We start from the raw sequence: 21149 nt of genomic DNA, 5'->3' as shown, positions 1-21149 counted from the left end.
ATTACTTTCATTATTAATATTGTTTTACTTGTATGAATCATGACTGTAGGAACCTAATGACAGTATACAGAATTGCTTTTTGTTTAAAAAATTTTTTTTAACATTTTATTTATTATTGAGGGACAGAGAGAGAGCATGAGCATGGGACAGGCAAAGAAAGGGGGAGACACAGAATCTGAGGCAGGCTCCAGGCTCCGAGCTGTCAGCACAGAACCTGACACGGGGCTCAAACTCACCAAATGTGAGATCATGATCTGAGCCAAAGTCGAACGCTTAACTGACTGAGCCACCCAGGTGCCCCCAGAGTTGCTATTTATAGGTGCAATAGTATGGAAAAAGAAAAAAGGCTTGGAGTTTGCAATGTTATCAAAATATGGGAAAGAGATTTTGAGAGATGGATTTTCCTTTTAGGATTATTATGACTGCATCAGCCTCGGGCATATATGGCAACTTTGGCCAGGCCAATTATAGTGCTGCGAAGCTGGGTATTCTGGGCCTTTCCAACTGTATTGCACTTGAAGGCAAGAAAAGCAACATTCACTGTAACACTATTGCCCCCATGGCCGGATCCCGGATGACCCGGACAGTTATGACCGAAGGTGGGTAACTTAGACTTTTCCGAGCTCATAGCTACAAGTGTGTAGAGTGAGCTTTGCAGAAGTATTTCACTTTCTGAATACTTATATGTTACCATACAGTTTCAAAAAGCGTTAGGCATAATCTGTAGTCATTATAGAAAATTTAGAAAAGCACAAAGGAAGCAAATGTAAAATGACCTACAATTTTACCATGCAGAGATGCACTTCATTTTTCTCTGTATATGTACCCGTAAATGCATATCTCTCTTTGCTTTGTTGTTGCTTTTTACAGAAGGTGGTAATAGCATTCGTACTGTTTTATAGTAATGATTATTTTTTAATACTAATAGGCTGTATTTTTTAGAACAGTTTGAGGTTTCTGGAAAAACTGGGCAGATAGTGAAGACAGTTCCCAGGCAGTTTTTCCTCATACATGTTGACACCTGGCACAGTGCACTACTGAGGAGCCCGTGTTGGTCCACTTGTTAACTCAAGTCCGTCGTTCGCTCTCGGGCTCTCTGCTTGTGTAGTTGCATGGGTTTTCACCAGTGCAGGACGTCCTATACCCACTGTTCTATCTAGAAGTCTACTCTGCAGAATAGTTTCGCTGCCCTCCATGTCCCCTCTTTCCTTCCCTCCTCCCCAAGCCTCTGGGAGGACTGAAGTTTGCTTCTCGTTGTCCGGGAATAACGTTCTCTGGGGTGGAGGGGCCACGGCTCCTTCCCCTACTGAGGAGACTCATAGTTGTTGCCGGCTTTTGGCAATTGTGAATAAAAGCTGCTGTAAACATTCATGTGCAGCTAAAAAAATTAAAAGTTTTTTTAATGTTAATTTATTTTTGAGAGAGAGATAGAGCATGAGCAGGAAAGGAGCAGAGAGGAGACACAGAATCAGAAGCAGGCTTTAGGCTCTGAGCTGTCAGCACAGAGCCTGATGTGGGGTTTGAACCCACGAACTGTGAGATCATGACCTGAGCCAGAGGTGTATGCTTAACCAGCTGAGCCACCCAGGCACCCCTACCCCCATTTTTTTTTTTAAGTTTCTTTGGTTTGAGAGAGAGAGAGACCATGAGTGTGTGTGCATGAGTGGACGAGGGGCAGAGAGAGAGGGTGAGAGAGAATTCCAAGCAAGCTCTGTTGTTAGCACAGAGCCCAAGGCAGGGCTTCATTCCATGAACTGTGAAATCATGCCCTGAGCCAAATCAGGAGTTGGACGCTTAACTCACTGAGCCACCCAGTGCCCCCTTCCCGCCCCGCCATGTTCAGGTTTTTGTGGGAACATAGTTTTTAACTTGTTTGCGGAAATAAAAAGGTGCATAGTTGCTGGATTGTATTTTAAGAGTGTTTAGCTTTGTAAGAAATCTCCACACTGCTTTCCAGAAGGGGCGTGTCATGCTGTAGTCCCACCCGCAATGGAGGAGAGCTTTCATTGCTCCACATCTTTGCCAGCATTTACCGTTGTCAGTCTTCTGCCTTTTAGGCCTTCTCATAGGTCTGTTTCAATTTGCGGCTCCCTAATGATGTGATGTGCAGTTTGTCCTGTGCTTATTTGCCATTTATCTGTCCACTCCTGTGATGTGTCTGTTCACGTCTTTTGCTCATTTTTAAATTGGGAGGTTTGTTTTCTTACTGTTGAGTTTTTAGCATTCTTTGCATATTTTGTAAACAAGTTCTTGATCACATACGTGTTTTGCATGTGCGTGCGCACACACACACACACACACACACACACACACACACACACTCACTCTATAGCTTGTCTTTTGTTCCCCTTAATCTTTTTCACTTTTGAAGGGTGGTTTCACGGATAACGGGATCCTGGGTTGGTAGTTTTTTTTCTTTCAACACTTAACTATTTCACTCCACCTTCCTCTTTATATTTCACCTAATAAATTCTTGGAAATGTATCTCTGTAGATAAGGATGCTATAACCACAAAGCCATCATCACACCAAACAAAGTAATTCTTTAACATCACCTAATACCAAATTAACATTAAAGTTTACTGGCTGTCTAGAAGATACCTTTTTTGAGTTGGCTTCCTCCAGAGGGATCCAGATAAAGTCCACAGGCATTTTGTTACTATAACTGTTCTATTTAATACATGTGCTTGTTCTTTAAGGAAAAAAAAGCCATTTATTTGTTGAAGAAACTAGATCATTTGTCCTATAAATTAGTACTCGGTCTTGGTTTGGGTTGTTTTTGCCCTCTTGTGGAAATCAGTTGACCTCGTAGGTGTGGGTCGATATCGGAATTCTGTGTTCTGTTCACTGATCTGTGCATCTGGCCTTTTATCAACGCCAGGAAGTTTTGATTACTCTAGTTTTTTTGTTTGTTGTTTTGTTTTGTTTTGTTTTTGACAAAGTTAGTGCAAGAGGGGGAGGAGCAAAGGGAGAGGGAGAGAGAGTCTCTTAAGCAGGCTCAGCCTGACATGGGGCTTGATGTCACTATTATGAGATTATGACCTGAGCCCAAATTAAGAGTCTGATGCTTAACTGACTGAACCATCCAGGTGTCTCTTGATTACTGTAGTTCTTTAGTGAGTCTTGAACTCAGGTAATAGGAGTCTTCCAACTTTGTTCTTTGAAAATGTAAAATTTAAATGTGTGATTGAGAGCTTATTTTTATACTTAACTATATAATAGACTACTTGACTAGTGGACAACCTTGTGGTTTTTAATACTTCTGGTTTTTTAAACATATTTTTAAATATGTTTAAATAATATTTGACTAAAAAATTTTTTTTAATGTTTATTTTTGAGAGAGAGAGACAGAATGTGAGTGGGGGAGGGGCAGAGAGAGGGAAACACAGAATCTGAAGCAACTCCAGGCTCTGAGCTGTCAGCACAGAGCCTGATGTGGGGCTTGAATTCATGAACCCTGAGATCATGACCTGAGCGTAAGTCAGATGGTTGACGGACTGAGCCCCCAGGTGCCCCAAGACCATTTTAAAAAGAAAGTTATTTTCAAAATTCTTTGTTTTGAGAATATTTCAAAACATTCTCATATTCATATCATGGTAATTCTTGTTAAAGAACCAAATTATATGGACAGATACCATAATCTTTTTTCCTTTTAAGTAGGATATTTCAAATATATGCAGAACAATGTAGGTTACTGGCAAGAAGAAAAGCATAGAAATACAATGAGTAGTCGTGAACTTGCTACTCCACCCCAGAAGTGGAGCATCGCCAATAACTTGCATTCTCATTTTGTATCCCCTTTTCTACCCTCTGTTTCATGCCATGAGATCAACACTATTTAGAATTTTGTGTTTATCATTCTTTTGGTAGACTTCTACCTAAGTCATTTGTTTTTGCCATTGGTCCTACACTCTTTGAGAAGCAGTAAATTTTCAAGAAAATACTGAGAACTTTAGGTTTTAATTTGTTTTTTGTTACTAATGTAGCTTCCATTTATCTGAACAGATCTCTACCTCCAGGGCAGTTAGGTAAATGTGTGAAGTAGTATTCTTTATACCCACCATAGTCTAGTAAAAGAAGTTGGGAAAGTAAGATCTACTTTAGACAGCTGACTTGATCTTTCTGGACCTGTTTTTAAAGTAAGGGAAATTGTAGATCATTTTTAGAAGAACGTTCAATTTGTAGATCATTTTTAAAAGACCCTTCAAATTCTAAATGTTTGCCGTTCTTATATTGGTTTTTGTTACTGTTTTACAGTTTAAGGAATGCTGAAAATTTACTTTGTCCCAGAGTTTTTTTTCTTCCTCTTGACTATCCACTTACAAGCTATCAAAGAGAATTATTTGTTAAAGAACCTGATGTCATAAGGAAGGCGGGGAAACATTTGCAGTCTCATTTCCCCCTTTGAAATATGTGTGGTAAATCAGAAGCAGTGTATGTAACTTACATGTCTTTTATGAGATAAAAGAATCATAACTAAACATCCACAAATAACTTTTCAAGCTATATTAGTTATTGTTGTGTAATAAATTATCATAAAATTTCATGGATTCAGACCACACACGTTTATTCCCTCTCGCAGCTTCTGGGGTCAGGAATCTAGAGTGGCATAGCGGGGAAGCTGTGGGTCTCTAATGAAGGCTTACTGAAGGTGAAGTTGTTTGCTGGAACCCCAGTAATGTGAAAGCTTGACTGGGCTGGAGGGCCCATCTCCAAGCCGGTACACGTACATGACGGTTGGCAAGGGACCTCCATTCTTTCCTAGCTGCTCCCTAGAGGCCTCAGTCTCCGGACATGTGGGGTTCTCCACAGGACTCGTCTGGATACGGTAACTGGTTTCCCCAGAGCCAGTGATTTGAAAAGAGAGAAACAGCCACCATGACAGAAGTTGCAGTATCTTTCATGATCCAATTTCAGAAGTGACATACCATCCCTTGTCTCTCATCTTACTGGTCACACAGACCACTTCTGGTACATTGTGGGAGCGGACTGCCATCTTGAAGACGAGCTGTCATGCAGCCCCCAAACCCGGGCGTCTCAGACTTGCCTCTCTCATTGTTACCTGTTTATCCCAACCCCTCCCCCAACCCCCAGCTCCCACAAGAGGTAACTCTTAAAGAGAATGTTTGGTTCTCCTTCCCTTATTCTTTTTTTAAGAAATTATAAATACAGTGGCTAAATACTTTTTCATTTGGTTGTTTTTGATCCTCATGATATTATATCATATTTTCTTCTGTAATTTTCTTTTTTCTCCCCATGCAGTGTTACATTTCTAAGATTAATTTATGATATGTATAGCTGTAGGTCATATCTTTTTACTGGTATGTATAGTAGTCCATGGTGTGAATTTATCTCATTCTTATTAATGGACGTCTTGATTTGTTCTAATTTATTTGCTTCTTTGAGCAGTGTTGCTGTTCTCATACATGTGTCCTGCTCACATGAACAAGATTTTTTCTGGTGTGTGTACTTGAGAGTAAAATTCCGAATTCTAGAACGTGGAAGTGCTGAATTTAAGTTAATGCTAAGTTATTCTCAAATGGATTAAACCAGTTTAACCAACCCCCAGGGTTACGGAGTTCTCCCTGATCTGTGGTTGGGTTAGGGTCTCTGAGATTGCCCTCAGGCTTGATGATCCTCTAGAAGTTAAAGAACTCAGACAAAGGTGTTAAGCTCACAGTTATGCTTTTTTACTATGAAAGGACACAGATTAAAATCTGCAAAGGGGAGGGCAGCTGGGTGGCTCAGTTGGTTAAGCATCCAACTCCTGATTTGGGTTCAAATCACGAGCATGGAGCCTGCTTGGGATTCTCTCCCCCTCTCTCTGCCTTCCTTGCTCTCTCTTTCTCTCTCTTTTTCTCTCTCACAATAAATAAATAAAACTTTAAAAAAGTCTGCACAGGGGAAGGCCACATGGGGTGAAGTTCAGGAGAAACGAAGCACAAGCTTCCTGGTGACCAGGACACACACACTTACTTCTCCCAGCAGTGGTGTTTGAAAGAATGTGTGAAGTATTGCCATGCAGGGCAGCTCCCATGAGCGCTGGTATTCAGGCTCCTTAAGGGAGGTCAGTCATGTAAGCATACAGCCCCTGTGTGACTGCCCTCAGCTAGTCACACTCCAGCCCCTGGGAGCCAAGATGGGCCTCTTCATAAATCACATTGTTGACACAAACTATCTGGTCAAAGTAGTTCAGCATGGCCAAGAGACTCAGGCTTACTCTTAAGAGGCAGAAAGCACAGAGCTCATCTCCTGGGACCTGCTAGGGCCAGTCTTGCAGACTGACCTCTCAGGATTGTGTGTGAGCAGTGTGAGCAATGCAGGCCTGCTGAGTTAACCCTTTCCCTACACCCTAGTCCTTTCCGAGGCTTGACATTGTCCCTATATGTGAATCCAGTGAGTATAAAACGGTATGTCATCGTGTTACTGACTTCCGTGTTTCCTGATGACTTTGCTTCTATTTATGTGCTTGCTCATTGGCCAGACGTGTTCTTCCGTCAAGTGCCAGGACATGTGTTTTGGGCCATTTTGATATTGAATACTTGTCATTTTCTTGTTAATATTTAAGAATTCTTTTTTTTAAATGTAATTTATTGTCACATTGGTTTCCATACAACACCCAATAATATGTAGGAATTCTTTTCTGATGTTTTGTAGATGTGTTTTGCAAATATATTTTCTCAAAAAGGTGGCACGCATACTTTAAATTTTCAAATAAATTGGTATTTAATTGCTACTTTTTTTGTTATTGGTTTCAAACTTAATTGCTTTATAGTTAGAAAACATGATCTGTGTACGGTGATCATTTGGAATTTCTGGAGATATTCTTAACAGGCTAATATATATGATCAATTTTTGTGAATGTTCATTGTGTTCTTGAGAAGAAAGAGTATCTTCTAGTTGATGGTAGCAGAACTCTTTATAGCACAGCAAGCCTAATAATTATAAATATTCTATATGTTTATCGGGTTTTTTAAAGCTCAGCTTCTTAATTGAGCAAGATGTATTCTCATGCTTTGGAATTAATATACAAATAAATACTAGTTTCCTCCTGTATTTCTGTCAGTTTTGGATTTGAAAATTTTGAGGCTATTTTATTGACACTGTGTGTGTATATAATTATTAAATCTTTCCTGTTAGTTGATTTGTTTATTATTGTTATATTCCTTTACTATCTTTAATTTTTTAAAGTCTATTTTGTCATCTAATGTTAAAATAGGTGTTTTTTGTGGAAAGATATTTTCCTGTTATTTCTTTTCTTTTTAATTTTTTACTTGCACTTTTTCCATGCCTTTCTTTTGCAGACATTTCTTTTGTAAACTGCTTATCTTGGTTAATTTAAAAAAATCAAATCTGGCAATATCTTTTTTAACTGATATAGTTTCTTTACAATTATTGTACCATCGGCATATTTGAAATTTTTTTCCTACCATTTTGTGTTGTGAGGCCTGTTAATACTATTTTGTGTGTACATCTGTTATTTTTTGTATTTTTTTTAATTGCTGGAGATTGTTCCTTGAGACACAACAATAATGAAATTAAACCACTCAATAACCCTACAGTAGTTGGTAAGTGTGACTCTCACACATTTCTCACTTTAAATCAAAAGCTAGGAATGATTAAGTTTAGTGAGGAAGGCATGTCAAAAGATGAAATAGGCAGAAAGCTAGGCTTCTTGTGCCAACAGCCAAGTTGTGAAGACAAAGGAAAAGTTCTTAAAAGTGTTGCTCCCAGTGAACACATAAATGATGAGAAAGCAAAACAGCTAATAGCTGATGTGGAAAAAGTTTTGGCGGTCTGGATAGAAGATCAGACTGGCCATCACATTGCCTTAAGGCAAAGCCTAATCCAAAGCAAGGCCCTAACTTCAATTCTGTGAAGGCCGAGAGGTGAGGAAGGTGCGGAATAAAAGTTTGAGGCCAGCAGATGTCGGTTCATGAGGTTTAAGGAAAGAAGCCGTCCTTGTATCATCAAACTGCAAGGTGAAGTGGTAGGTGCCGATACAGAAGCTGCAGCAGATTATCCGGAAGATCTAGTGAGATAATTCATGAAGGTGACTAAACAGAAGATTTTTAATGCAGATGAAACAGCCTTCTTTTGGTAGAAAATGCCGTCTAGGATTTTCATAGCCAACGAGAAGTCAGTGCCTGGCTTTAAAGACTCTCATGTTAGGGACTAATGCAGCTGGTGCCTTTAATTTTTTTTTTTAGCATTCATTCATTTTTGAGAGACAGAGACAGAGAATGCGTGGGAGAGGGGCAGGGAAAGAAGGAGACACAGAGTCTGAAGCAGGCTGCAGGCTCTAAGCTGTCAGCACAGAATCTGATGCAGGGCTTGAACTCATGGATCCTGAGATCAAGACCTGAGCTGAAGTCAGACACTTAACTGACTGAGCCACCCAGACGCCCCGGGCAACTGGTGACTTTATATTGATGCCAGTGCTCATTTACCATTCTGAAAATTCTCGGACCCTTAAGAATTATGCAAAATCTACTCTGCCTGTGCTCTGTAATGGAACAACAAAGCCTTGGTGACAGCACGTGTGTTTATAGCAGGGTTTACTGAATATTGTAGGCCCACTGTTGAGACCTAGTCCTCAGAAGAGAAGATCCCTTTCACAATATTACTGTTCATTTAACAGTGCACCAGCTCGCCCAAGAGCTCCCATGGAGATGGAGATTAATGTTGTTTTCAGGCCTGCTACAAGGAGTCATTTCAACTTTCATGTTTTTTTCTTTTTAATTTTTAAATGTTTTTATTTATTTTTGAGAGAGAGACAGCATGAGCAGGGGAGGGCCAGAGAGAGAGGGAGACACAGAATCCGAAGCAGGCTCCAGGCTCTGAGCTAGCTGTCAGCACAGAGCTGGATGCGGGGCTCAGACCCATGAACCGTGAGATCATGACCTGAGCCAAAATCAAGAGTTGGATGCTTAACTGACTGGGTGGCCACCCAGGTGACCCATTGTTTTAAAATAAACTATGTACATTGTTTTTTTAGGCACAATGTTAATGTACATTTTAACTGATGACAGGGTAGCGTGAACATAACCTTTATATGCACTGGGGAACCAGAAAATCCACTTGACTAGCTTTATTGGGATATTTGCTTTATTGTGATGTCTGGAACCAAACCCACAACATCTCCAAGATGTGCCGGTTCCTTTCTACTCTGCTGAGTTGCTCAGAGAAAGTATGCAGTGGGGCATATTTCTTACCCTCTGTTACTCATCAGTGATGGCTACAGGCTTCATTTCACATCGTTATCTTACCGCCATTACAATTGTGGCGGCTGTTTCGTATTTGTAGCTCCTGGTTGAATTGCTGGGAGAGCCACATAGTTTTGGAGATGAACGGTTACTTCACTTCCTCGTTTTAAGTAGAGTTTTGCTCACCAGTTGTCGCCTAGCTAGCTCTCACTTGGTTCTCCTGAATGCTGCGTGCCCCTCTTGGAAAGGTGTATCTGTTGAAATCACCTTCAAAGTTGGAAGCGATGAAACAGTTCTTTCAAAAGCTTTGAATGTTAGACCGATCAGTTTTGTACACCTGATTTTGTTCTTATTTAAAAGTGTCTGAATTACCCAGATTTATAAGTAAGGAGTTTGCAGAAAGCAGAATCATTGACTGAATATGTATACTTGCTCATAAACATTTTTGGGATGTGTTTTAGAGCTCCTGGAAGCTTTGAAGCCTGATTACGTGGCCCCCCTGGTCCTCTGGCTTTGCCACGAGAGCTGTGAGGAGAACGGCGGCTTGTTCGAGGTATTCTGCCCCTTCCTGCTTTCTCTCAAAACAACGGCTGTGTGATTAAACATAAAAAAATGATTTAAACAATAATATTTCCCACCTGCTCACATGTGGAAAGATCTGCATCATATGATATCACTTGTGTATTTTTCTTTAATGCTTATTTACTTATTTTGAGAGAGAGAAAAGAGACAGACAGAGACAGAATGTGACTAGGGGAGGGGCAGAGAAAGAGAAAGAGGGAGAGAGAATCCCAAGCAGGTGCTGTGTGGTCAGCACAGAGCCTGACACAGGGCTCGATCTCACAAACCATGAGGTCATGACCTGAGCCAAGATCAAGAGGCAGATACTTAATCGACTGAGCCATCCAGGCGCCCCTCACTTGTGTATTTTTTAAATATTATGGTTGACTAAGGAAGTGTTGGTGAATGTTCTTTTTTGAGAAAGTAACAGCAACTTGATAAGTTCTGTTTTTCCATGTTTCTTTATTTTTAATATTCTTACCAAATGAAAATGTGGCTGGTTAGAGGTGTTTAGTCAAATGAAGAAGGTTTCATTTGGTTTGGGAACCTGAATGTTAAAGTAGGAGAATAGGGTTTACGGTTTAAAGTGAGCCAGGCTGGGTTTTGAATTCTCTGTTTTGACAGTTGCTGGCTTGCTGAAATATTGTACAAATTAATGTCCCCGAGCGTCAGTTTTCTTGGCCTTTTGTCATGGTAATGAGATACCTATTTTTAAACTCTTAGCAGTGGGTCTAACAGTTACCCTGCAACTGTAACTGCTCTGTCCCTGTAGCAGAAGTTTAGTCTGGGCAGCCTCGGTCAGTAAACACAACCTATTATGTATTTTAACTTTCAAAATAAACATTCTTATTTTTCCTTGATGTAGAGCTTTAAATGTTTATTGTAAAAATAAGCACACATAACCCAACCATCCAGTGAGATCCAGTTTTTACTTCATAATCAAAGTGGTTTTAGATCTCTTTATGCCAATTTATACATTTTTGATTCCTCATTTGAGTGTGATCTTTTTTTCCCCCAGTACTGTTATATTTTAGATTCCCCACCCCACCTTTATTTGCTTCTCTGTGGTAATAATGAACTTATTATATGAAGAATCCTGTGACGTCCAAAAATCTTTCTTGGTAGCAGAATTACCTGGTTTAGTTGAAAGTGAATCCTATATTAACCGGATGCATATGAATAAGAAGTTGATAAAATTAAAAGTAATGTACACATGTCTAAGCAGAGATGTGTGCCTCCATTTTCTTAAACACAAGACATTGAATGCAAATTGTGGAAAATTAGGGGTGAAAGGAACGTTTTCAGAACTTTACAGCTTTCATAATACCAAACCATCTTGGGTTCAGAATTTGGCCTGTCTTTTATGTCATTAAGGAATTTTTATTACTAATTCTGTGGATAAAAATCCTATTTTTATAGAAAATTTCAAATACATAGGAAATTATAGATAAGAAAATAAAAACCATCCATATTACCCTTCTCTGGAGGTAACTACTATTAATATTTTTTCTGTATTCTTCCAGTCTTTTATTAGATGTGCAACTTTTTAAGTTTTTTAATGTTGTTTATTTTTGAGGGGGAGAGAAAGACACAGAGCACGAGCAGGGGAGGGACAGAGTGACAGGGAGACACAGAATCTGAAGCAGGCTCCAGGCTCTGAGCGATCAGCAATGAGCCCAATGTGGGGCTCGAACCCACAAACCATGAGATCATGACCTGAGCTGAAGTCGGACACTTAACCCACTGAGCCACCAGGTGTCCCTAGATGTGTATCTTACATGAATAGTCTCTTTTCTTAGACCTACAATTTGCACATACAGCGAAACCTATAGCAAAGGTCATGTTATAGGTACAGTTTTATATGTCGTATTTTGTGCCATGAACATTTTTAGTGAGGAACATTTGGTATGCGTGATTGATAAAACTTAGAAACATCTGTAATATCTCAGCTTAAACCTCGAAAGTAAATTTTGCCACTTGGTTTGCCAAGTTCTGAGATGTACCTAGAGGGTGAGACAGAGACTCTTTGGCTCGCTCAGAGCCCCTGTTTCTAGACCCGGAGGAGCTTAGAGCTTCTTGCACCACTCCCCGCCTGTGGTACAGTATGGTATCTGCCTTGTCTGTTACTGAAACCACTGCCGACTTGTCTGCCCTGCCAGCATCAGAGCTGACTGGTCTGTTGTAAAAGTTGTGGGCATATTCACACAGAGCCAAAGCGTGATAAAAAGCCATGCCCTTGACCTGGAGCCACCAATGTGTGTGCTGTCTGCTGACACATATTCTCTGGTCCTCTGCCTGTGGAATTCTCATGATAAGTTCTAACACGTTGTAGTTGTGGTGCTTGAAGATTTTTTCCCCTAACATCAGACACTCTCTTCTGGGGATTCCCTGTGTGACCTCCAGAAAAAAAATTATCTTTCAATTAATATATTTGGTCCTTTGCCTTTTCTCTTTAAAGGTATTTTATTAAAATGACTATTTGTAGTTGTTTAAGTCAAACCCCAAATTTTGTTTTCTTTCCATTTATGTTTTTATTCACTAGCTCTTTCGAGAGGGATGTGTTATTTCATCCTGTGTTGTGTGGGGCAGTCTTACTGTTTTATATTACTTCCCCTTAATGGTTATCTCATGAAGACTATTATCCTTATCTTACATGGGGAAAACTTGGATTTAGGGTTCAAATGATTTGATGAGGGTCACTCAACTGGTGAGTAGAAGATTTTGTATAAAGCCTTAGGTTTTTAAAAAAATTTATTTTAAATGTTTACTTATATTTGAGAGAGACAGAGCACGAGCAGGGGAGGAGCAGAGAGAGAGGGAGACACAGAATCTGAAGCAGACTCCAGGCTCTGAGCTGTCAGCACAGAGCCTGGTGTGGGGCTCAAACTCTTGAACAGCAAGATCATGACCTGAGCCGAAGTTGGATGCTTAACCGACTGAGCCACTCAGGCAGCCCTAAAGCTTTAGTTTCTGACATCAGTCATGCTTTTCCACTGTATGCATTGTCTACCACCTTATGTTGCTTTATATTTCTACTCTGTTACCATGAACAAAGCAAAATCATGGAGCCTGCGGACTTGTGCAGAACTGTATTATTTGCAGCCATTGTCATCCAGCCTTCTAATACTCGTAGTATAATAGCCTGTTCTTCTAACTTAAAAAGTTCTCTTTGTGATTCACTGTAGATGGTATAACTGTCTTCCCTCTTTTTGGTAGGTTGGAGGAGGATGGATTGGAAAATGTAAGTCTCTTCTAGTTTTTGATTTGCCATACGTTGTTTCCGTGTTTTTAACCTTGCACGTCCAACTGGAGCTGGATAAAGGTCTTGCCAGATGGCTAACTGTCGGAGCTCGTGCACGCATATTCACACTCAAACACGGTTATACCAGCGGGCATTCTCAAGTGTGGAAGCTGTCCTGAAGGCCTTTGGCATTTTCAAGAAACTGTTGAGGGTTTTTTTCCCTGGTGGCAGCCCTTACTCAGGAGTCGTCTGACCTGTGCATACCTGGCTGTTCTTTCCGACAGCACAGTCTGTTTGTCCTCCTTCGTCTGGTGTCCCACATGATTTTTTTCAATAAAGTTTATCTATTTTTGAGAGAGAGATAAAAAGGGCATGTGCATATGTGCGAGTCAGAGAGTGGCAGAGAGACAGGGAAAGAGAATCCCAAGGAGGCTCCACACCGTCAGCATGAAGCCCGGTGCTGGGGCTTGAACTCAGGAACCATGGGGTCATGCCCTGAGCCGAAATCGGATTCGGAATGCTGAGACACCCACGTGCCCCCGCGTGATTGTTCTTGCTGTTTCTGCAGAGAAATGAGTTAAGGGGGCTGTTTTGCAAAGATGGGAAGAGTCCTGTCCTAGACAGCACAGCAGGCAAATTCTCCAATTCTCTCATTTGAATCTTTTTTTCCTGGGGCCATGAGAGACATCAGGAGGTGACGGTCAGGAATCACAGTGGACAACTTGCTGAGACAGAAATTGCAACTGATGTCTGGGAATTATTGCCCTCTGGTCCAATAGTAAACTCATTTGGCCTCAACCGTCTCTTTCCCCAGCTCCCCAATCTTGTGAGCTCCACATTGGATAATTGCCTCATGATATTTAAAAATTTGTGAAAAATTCTAATATCCCAAGTCAAGTTTTCGGTTGGCTGCTGGTACCAGAATTAATGGAATTATTTAAAAGGTTGCTATTACTGTAGGGCATTGATACAACATAGAGTATCCATATTTTCATCATGAATGACTGTCCTCTTTAGTTATTAAAGTACCATATATACTGAAGCGTGTTCAACATAAGTGTCTCAGGATATCCATTTAAGAAAGGAAATCAATTTCTGCAAAAAAAGTTTTTTCTGAGACTTTATCAATAAGAAAACTCCAGAAGCATGTGTTTCTGGCATTCCCTGAGACAAAGCTTCAATTTAATAATCATCCAAATCTGACCAATATGTCTGAATAAGGTTACCATTGGTTATTTTATTCCTTGGGCTTTTTGAAAGGCAACAAACAGTCTTAAAAATTCTCCTCACAGAATTTCTCCAGCAGTAATGCTTTTCGTAAATCTTCCCTATGCTTCTCCTGTGGAGAAGGAGCAAGAGCAAAGGGGGGTCCTGGGAGGGTTATCTGGGACTGTGTGACACATTAATTTGGTTATCCCTCACTTCGCTGTTCAGCAAAGATCTTGGGGCATATCACCTGAGTGATCTTTGATCGTGAAGTCAGTCTTTTGGTGTGATCATATAGAATTAACATTTTTCTGGTTCAGCATTACAGTCTGCCTTTAGTGGTGTCTGGAATGGGTGGAGAGAGCATTTTCCCTTCAGCTTTAAATATATTTTTTAAAAAATTCACATTATCCTCAAGGGCTTGTTATTTCAAGAAAAATGCCTTTAAAAGGCTTGTAGTAGAGCTTTTCAGACGTGAGAATCTTTTTGTCCCCCCTGAATTCCCTTTCTCTTGCATGAAAAAACCAACAAACAAAACACCTCAGGGGCTCAGAGTTTTATGTCCTGTGTCCCTCCTAGACTCTGCGCTCAGCGTCTTGGTCTTGTTTCTGTGACAGTGCGCTGGGAGCGGGCCCTGGGCGCCGTCGTGCGGCAGAAGAATAAGCGCATGACCCCCGAGGCGGTGCAGGCTGACTGGAAGAAGATCTGTGACTTCGAGAACGCCACCAAGCCGCAGAGGATTCAAGGTAGAGGCCCGGTCTCTCCAGTCCCTGCCGGGAAGCCAGGGGCCACAGAGCGCTCTCTCTCTCCTCTTCCAGACTGGCCTTCTGGTTTTACCTAGCACATGGTTTCTAGCCCAGGGGCTGTCGGCACTCTGCAGATTTAAGATACGCGTGTCAATCCCCACTGTCCGTTTTTCTGTTGGGTTTTGTAACCCTGCGTTCGGGGTGCCCGTGTGGGGGCGGGGGACGGCATGAGCTGTTCACCTTTGTGCTCCAGGCATCTCCGCCCTGTCTGGTGGTTCGTTTCGGAGTCTTGTCTAACCAGACACTGCTTACCCTGCCTGACTTTTCTCTATTCCCCAAAAAGTTCACTAGGCCAGTTTCATTTAGTCGGAGTTCTTTTCTGTCTAGTGAGTAGCTTTCGTGTTGTTTTAGCTCTTCGTCTTTGCTGCTGTGTCTCTGCCCTTCTCAGATCCCCCTTTCCGGGGCCCCTGGGCGGCTCAGGCAGGTCAGCGTCCAGTTCTTCCTTTCAGCTCAGGTCCTGATCCAGCCGTTCTGTGAGTTCCAGCCCCATGTCGGCGTGGAGCTTGGCATTCTCCCTCTCTCTCTGCCCCTCCCCTGCACTCCCTCTCTCTGTCTTTCTCAAAAATAAATGAGAAATAAAAAAACTTTAAAATGCCCCTTCCTGCCTTTATCACTTCTCCTGACCTGACTGTTTCTCTAGAAATCTAAACTCAGGCCCTGGGAGTTCAAGCAGACCTCCCCAGGAACTTCAGGCGCTGCTGATCTCTCTCTCTTAGCTGAACTCTGACCACAGCATCTGCTCAGAGCGGCTTCTGTTTTGTAAAACTGTGGTTTCTTAACTGCACAGGGAGTTCCTTTGGAGGCAGGGACTGTGTCTTGTAGGCACTTCATTTGTATTTGGTGCTTGCTGGGTGCCCAACTCAGAAAGGATTCAGCAAATGCTTGTTACCTGGAACTTTCCAATCGTCTACAATTTGCCACAGGAATAGACAACCAGTAAAAGACATGTTTTTTTTTAGTGTAACTCACATATGCATGTACTATATGAAGTTTTTATTTATTCATCTTTTTAAGTATATGGAGTTTATAGGATTTTTCTGGGAAAGATAATGATTCAGGATTATTTTATAGACAAACCTTTTTCTTTTTCTCATAGTGATTTTATATGCAGTAGGAGAATACATCTGAAAAAATGACTGTTCTTATATTTTTACCCCCTTTAACGACATTTTCCTGCCTCCTGGTACCCTCATCAAAATTTTCATCACGCTGCCCCTCAACCAGATGATAACACGACTGTTAGGTTATTATTAATGGTAGCATTTTCTATATTCCGTATTTTCCCGTTTGTGATCAGTTTAGCCTGTGAATAACAGTCACCCATCAGTGAAAATGAGTGAAAGGGGAAAAAAAAAAGAAATATATTAAAAACGTTCCTCTGATGACAAAGTTCCACTTAGACATGAAAAGCTAAATGAATTACATAATCCTAAATGAAAATATATGTTGGAAGTAGACTTAGAAGAAACGTGTCACATTTTCTGTAGAACCGTTCTCGGCTTGCCCATGACGGAACTGAATCCCAGAGGAACGCCATAGCCGGCCCGGGCCTTCTCGGGGCTGGAGCCGCATTAACACAGGTTGCCTGCCTCTCTGCGTGTGCTTTCAGCCCGTGGCAAGGAGACTTTCAGTTCAGAGCCTCCCTTTGGCAACATTCTTAGTGGGGCAGTGAGGGCAGGATTCAGAAGCAAGAAGCTGGCCCACATCCCTGGTCACATCAGTCTGTAGTTTGCTTATAGATTTTGTCCGAGGCTAGAAGGAGGCTTCTACCTCTAAAGTTTGTTAGGTCCCAGAGTGTTTGGAACCATCTGGCATATGTGGCATTCCCATGGGTCTCCTTTATTAACCTTTTAGACCCCAGACAGTAGCTTCTGAACCCTGTCTGCAGTCTCTAGTCATAATCATGGTTTTCTCTGGAGGAATTTGTGGTGCTCACTTCACAGCTAGCTATCCCCTGAAACGTGGCAGCGTTCAGGGGATAATCTTGGCCTTGGTCTTTCCTGGAGGAGGGGGGATGATGGGGAGAGAAGGGAAGTTTTTTTTTCCTTCACCAAAACTTGCATGTCTCTGGAGAAGGGTCCTACTTTACAGAGTTGTAAAATCGATCAAAGACACTGCAAACCTCAGGGCCTCCTGGGAATCAGAACCCAGGAGGAGTATGTTGGACAGTTCTTTGTTTTCCAGTGAAAACACCCAGTGATCTCTGGTCTATTTCAGTCTTTCACAGTTTCTTCCTGTAATAGTCTGACCTATATTTGGTTCACGAGTGCCTGCAAAGGTCCTGTGGCAGGCTCGCTCACTGTTAGAGGAATGCTTATCTAGCACGTTGCTGCTTTTCTTAGTCACGTCTGTAACAGAAACATCTTTGCTGTTATTACTGTTTCTAGAATCCGTCGGCGGGATAATTGGAGTTGTAAGTAAGATCGACTCCGGTGGAGGAGTGTCAACAAACCACACGAGTCAGACGGCGTCACCAGCGGTATCGGGATTTGTACGTGGGAGAGAAAAGCCTAAATGCTGTGCACTTTCTTGAGATTCTCTTTTCTTTTTTAGCCTTTCTCTTTTCTCTCATACAAAAATATCTTCCAAGCTATTAGTTCATTGTTAAATAGGAAAGATAAGCGACAAGACTCTTTTGAGCTTTTTTTTTTTTTTTTTTTTTTTTTTTTTTTAGGGAAAGCATTGATAGGTTGTATTTCGGAACTCTTTCCACATCACCGCAGATAAAGGGCCTCCCGCTGTGTCAGAAATTCTACTGGAATGGTAGCTGTGGCTCGTGTGAAGTTTGCTGATTTACTGTCTCCTGTACTTAGCCTTTAAACAAAAATTGTAGCGCATAAATAGCGAGAAATAAATCATTTAATGCATTAGATTTTGGTGTTTTGTGACTCAGGGCAGACACAGTGATAAAGTTAACAATCCAATTTTAACCCTGAGAATATGGTCCGGTTATAAATCTGATTTTACCCTAGAACAGGAGTTGGCAAACTTTTCCGGGAAAGGGAAAGTAAATGCTTTTGACTTTGTGGACCACATGCTATTCCTGGTCACATATTCTCCCTGTTTTTCTTTTTTTTTAAACCACTCTTTAAAAATGTAAACCCATCCTTCGCTCTTGGCCCTTGTTTGCTGACTCCTGCAACAAGGAGGAACAATGAAAGTGGTTGGTGATTGGACATCATTTCTTTTTAACGTAATATCTACTTCACACGTTAGCGAGACATAGCCTCACTAAGTAGAAAAACACAATATCCAGCTAGATGAGGGACATTCCTAGTGGAGAGCTTAAGGTAAAATCTCATTAAAACCATTCTGAGGCCATGTTGCTCATCTGTTTGCATTGAATTTATACAATAGCTCCTATAGGGCATTTCACTATCCTTATTTATGACCTATTCATTATCATTATTATTTTTTGTATTTTTGAGTTTGTAATAGTTGCTGAATTAATAGGGCTTCTCACCAATAGAGATAGGAAATTTGAAAATGAGACATACAGTTAGTAAGAAACAAATTATAAAAAAAGTTCTTATCTGTAAATGGAGTTCTTTCTCACACACTTTCTAATCGGTTTCTATTAAAATAAAATCTAATGAAACAATTTTGACACTCCATGAAAGTCACCAACATGACACCCTAGTCACCTCTCTTCAAAAGCAAAAACCAGGTGCATAAGCAGTTAATAGTTTTGAAAAAGTTAAAATGTTAAGGATTTGACAAAAATATCAGTGGAAAAATAACTTCCTTTCCCTGTCTCATAGGCTGGAGTCATTGGCTATAAATTCCCTCCATTTTCTACTGCTTACACGGAGCTGGAAACTATTATGTATGCCCTTGGCGTGGGGGCATCGGTGAAGGAGCCAAAAGATATGAAGTTTATATATGAAGGAAGCTCTGATTTCTCCTGCTTGCCTACGTTTGGAGTTATTATCGCTCAGAAACCCATAGTAGGTGGAGGGCTAGGAGAGATTCCTGAGCTTCCGGTCAGCTTGGAGAAGGTATGCCTAATAAGAAATCTTTATTTTGCTTTTCTTTGGTTTCCTCAAATATGATTGATAAATGTCACCTTAATTGTGTAGTAATAAAATAGCTTGTGGTGGTTGGCTCAGGAATTAAGATTTAGCGTATCTTTTGATTTTCCTTTTTTAAGCACACAAGAGCAGAGACAGCTGAAAGGGCAAGCAGAGAGAAGAAAAGAGCAATTCGGTCCAGTCCCAGGACCCTGACCCAATGGTCTTAATCCTCTCTCTGCCATTTACTTGCTCTTTGACCAAGGGTCCAGAACTTCCCAAAGCCTGGCTTCCTTATCTGTAAGACAAATGGGATCTTTCTTGCTTGGTGATGGTGGTGAAGGAGTGAGCCAGGTAGTGATCTGGGAAGAGTCTTTGAGACAGCGAGAACACGTGTGAAAGGCCCTGAGGCAGGTGCGTACTTGGCTTGTTTGTAGGGCAGCAAGGGGGCCAGACTAGCTGCTGGGTGAACCCGAGGGGCCGTGGTAGGAGAAGAGGGCCTTGTAGTCATGAGGACTTCAGCTTAGGCTCTGATTAACTAACATGGGAGGCAGCTCTAGGAGTGACATGACCCGGCCATGTTCACTCACAGGCTCATTTTTGCTGCTCTGTGGAGAACAGATTATATGGGGGCCAAGCAGAAGCAGGCAAACCAGTTAGGAGCCTGTTAAAGTAATTTAAACAAAAGGCTGGATGTGAGTCAACGGAAGGAGTCGTCATAGGTGACTTTTTTGTAACTGGGATGAAATATATGCATATATGTTTCTATACATTATTTATAATTAATCGTATACAATATACTTAGTATGTATAGTAGTTATGTAGAATATAGTAAGATAGATATATACAATTACTTTAAGGTGGGGATGGTCAGGAGTTGGCTTTGGACAGATCTGAGATTCTCCTATACAATCAAGTGGAGATGTCAAATGGGCAGTTGAATATTTGAGTCTTGAGTTTGAGCGGGGAGGTCTCACTGGGGTTCTGAGACTGTAAGTGATATTTGAAGACCCAAGACTAGATGAAGTCACATAACGTGAGCGTAAGTAGAGAGGAGCCTGGGCTCAGGGACCCTACAAGTGTTGAGAGGTTGAAGACACGAGGAAGAATCAGCAAGGGAGACCGAGAAGGAATGACCGGTGAGGTGAGAGCGTGGACGAGTATCAGGAGAACGTGTATTTGAGAAGCAGAATGAACAAATTGTTTCAAGAAGGAAGGAGTGAACAACTGTGAGAACACTTTTGAGATGGGACATGTTTCATTTCTTGGAGTTGAGGTTCAGATAATGAGTCCAGGGATCCTAGAGCTCTGAGCCAATGTCTGTGACTTTGGTGATTAGAGGACCCATTTACTGGAGGATCGATGAGCCCATTGCGGCTCTGCATCTGTGAGAACTTACTTTATTTGAGTATCTGAGGCATCGGGAGGGAGGCAAGAGATACGGACCAGGCAGTTTGTTGTTTTAGTCACTGTCCCATGGTATTTGCTGTGTACAGTTCTGTTCAGATAATGGAAGTGCAACCAGTTAAAGCAAATGTTTCAGAATTCTGCACTATACTCCTTCAGAGTCAGGAGGAGTTGGAAAAATCATAAATGGTGTTCACAGTCTGTGGCCAGAAATGATAGCCCTCGTGACCTGCAATCCCTGTCTTCCCAGCCTTGAGTTTCCAGGCCATTTGACACAGCGGCCGTCCGCCACTTGTCTCATTTTTACCCCCTTCTGGGTTCTGAGAAAGGGGGAATTAAAGGTGTCCCACGGCAGTGGGGTGTGGTCACTTGCGTATGTGGGGCAGGTTTTGGTTCTTCTTTACTATTATTTTCCTACAAATATTGGTGTATTCTTGCTTCCATACATTGAGGTTAAATGGCTCTCGGGTTACACAATGTCCTTAGTATTTACTGATAGATAATTTATAAGATGTGTCTATGTCTATAGCTGTATCTATAGATAATTTATAAGGGTTTACACTAAGGAAATATTGACAATGATAGTGCTTTTACTTTGAACATGGTTGTAAAACTCTTGTGTTTTAGTTGAGTCGTTTGTATTTGGTATGTGTGATTTGAAATTCATTTAAAACTTACTTTGTTTTGTTTTATTTTGTTTTTAAATTTTTTAC

General features: G+C 41.2%; 1 protein-coding gene across 1 annotated transcript in view; it reads left to right on the top strand.

Moving 5' to 3' along the window:
- Positions 1 to 21149, top strand: part of HSD17B4 (hydroxysteroid 17-beta dehydrogenase 4) — an 83054-nt gene that overhangs the window by 21361 nt on the left and 40544 nt on the right. Inside the window, exons 8-13 of the mRNA XM_029941550.1 lie at positions 412 to 599; positions 9667 to 9758; positions 12983 to 13007; positions 14831 to 14959; positions 17407 to 17510; positions 18781 to 19017. Of these exons, the coding sequence (XP_029797410.1) occupies positions 412 to 599; positions 9667 to 9758; positions 12983 to 13007; positions 14831 to 14959; positions 17407 to 17510; positions 18781 to 19017 (775 nt within the window). The remainder of the gene's footprint in view (positions 1 to 411; positions 600 to 9666; positions 9759 to 12982; positions 13008 to 14830; positions 14960 to 17406; positions 17511 to 18780; positions 19018 to 21149) is intronic.

Source organism: Suricata suricatta, chromosome 6 (genome assembly GCF_006229205.1).
Source record: "Suricata suricatta isolate VVHF042 chromosome 6, meerkat_22Aug2017_6uvM2_HiC, whole genome shotgun sequence".
Classification (NCBI taxonomy): Eukaryota; Metazoa; Chordata; class Mammalia; order Carnivora; family Herpestidae; genus Suricata; species Suricata suricatta.
This window is presented reverse-complemented; position numbering and strand designations above follow the sequence as displayed.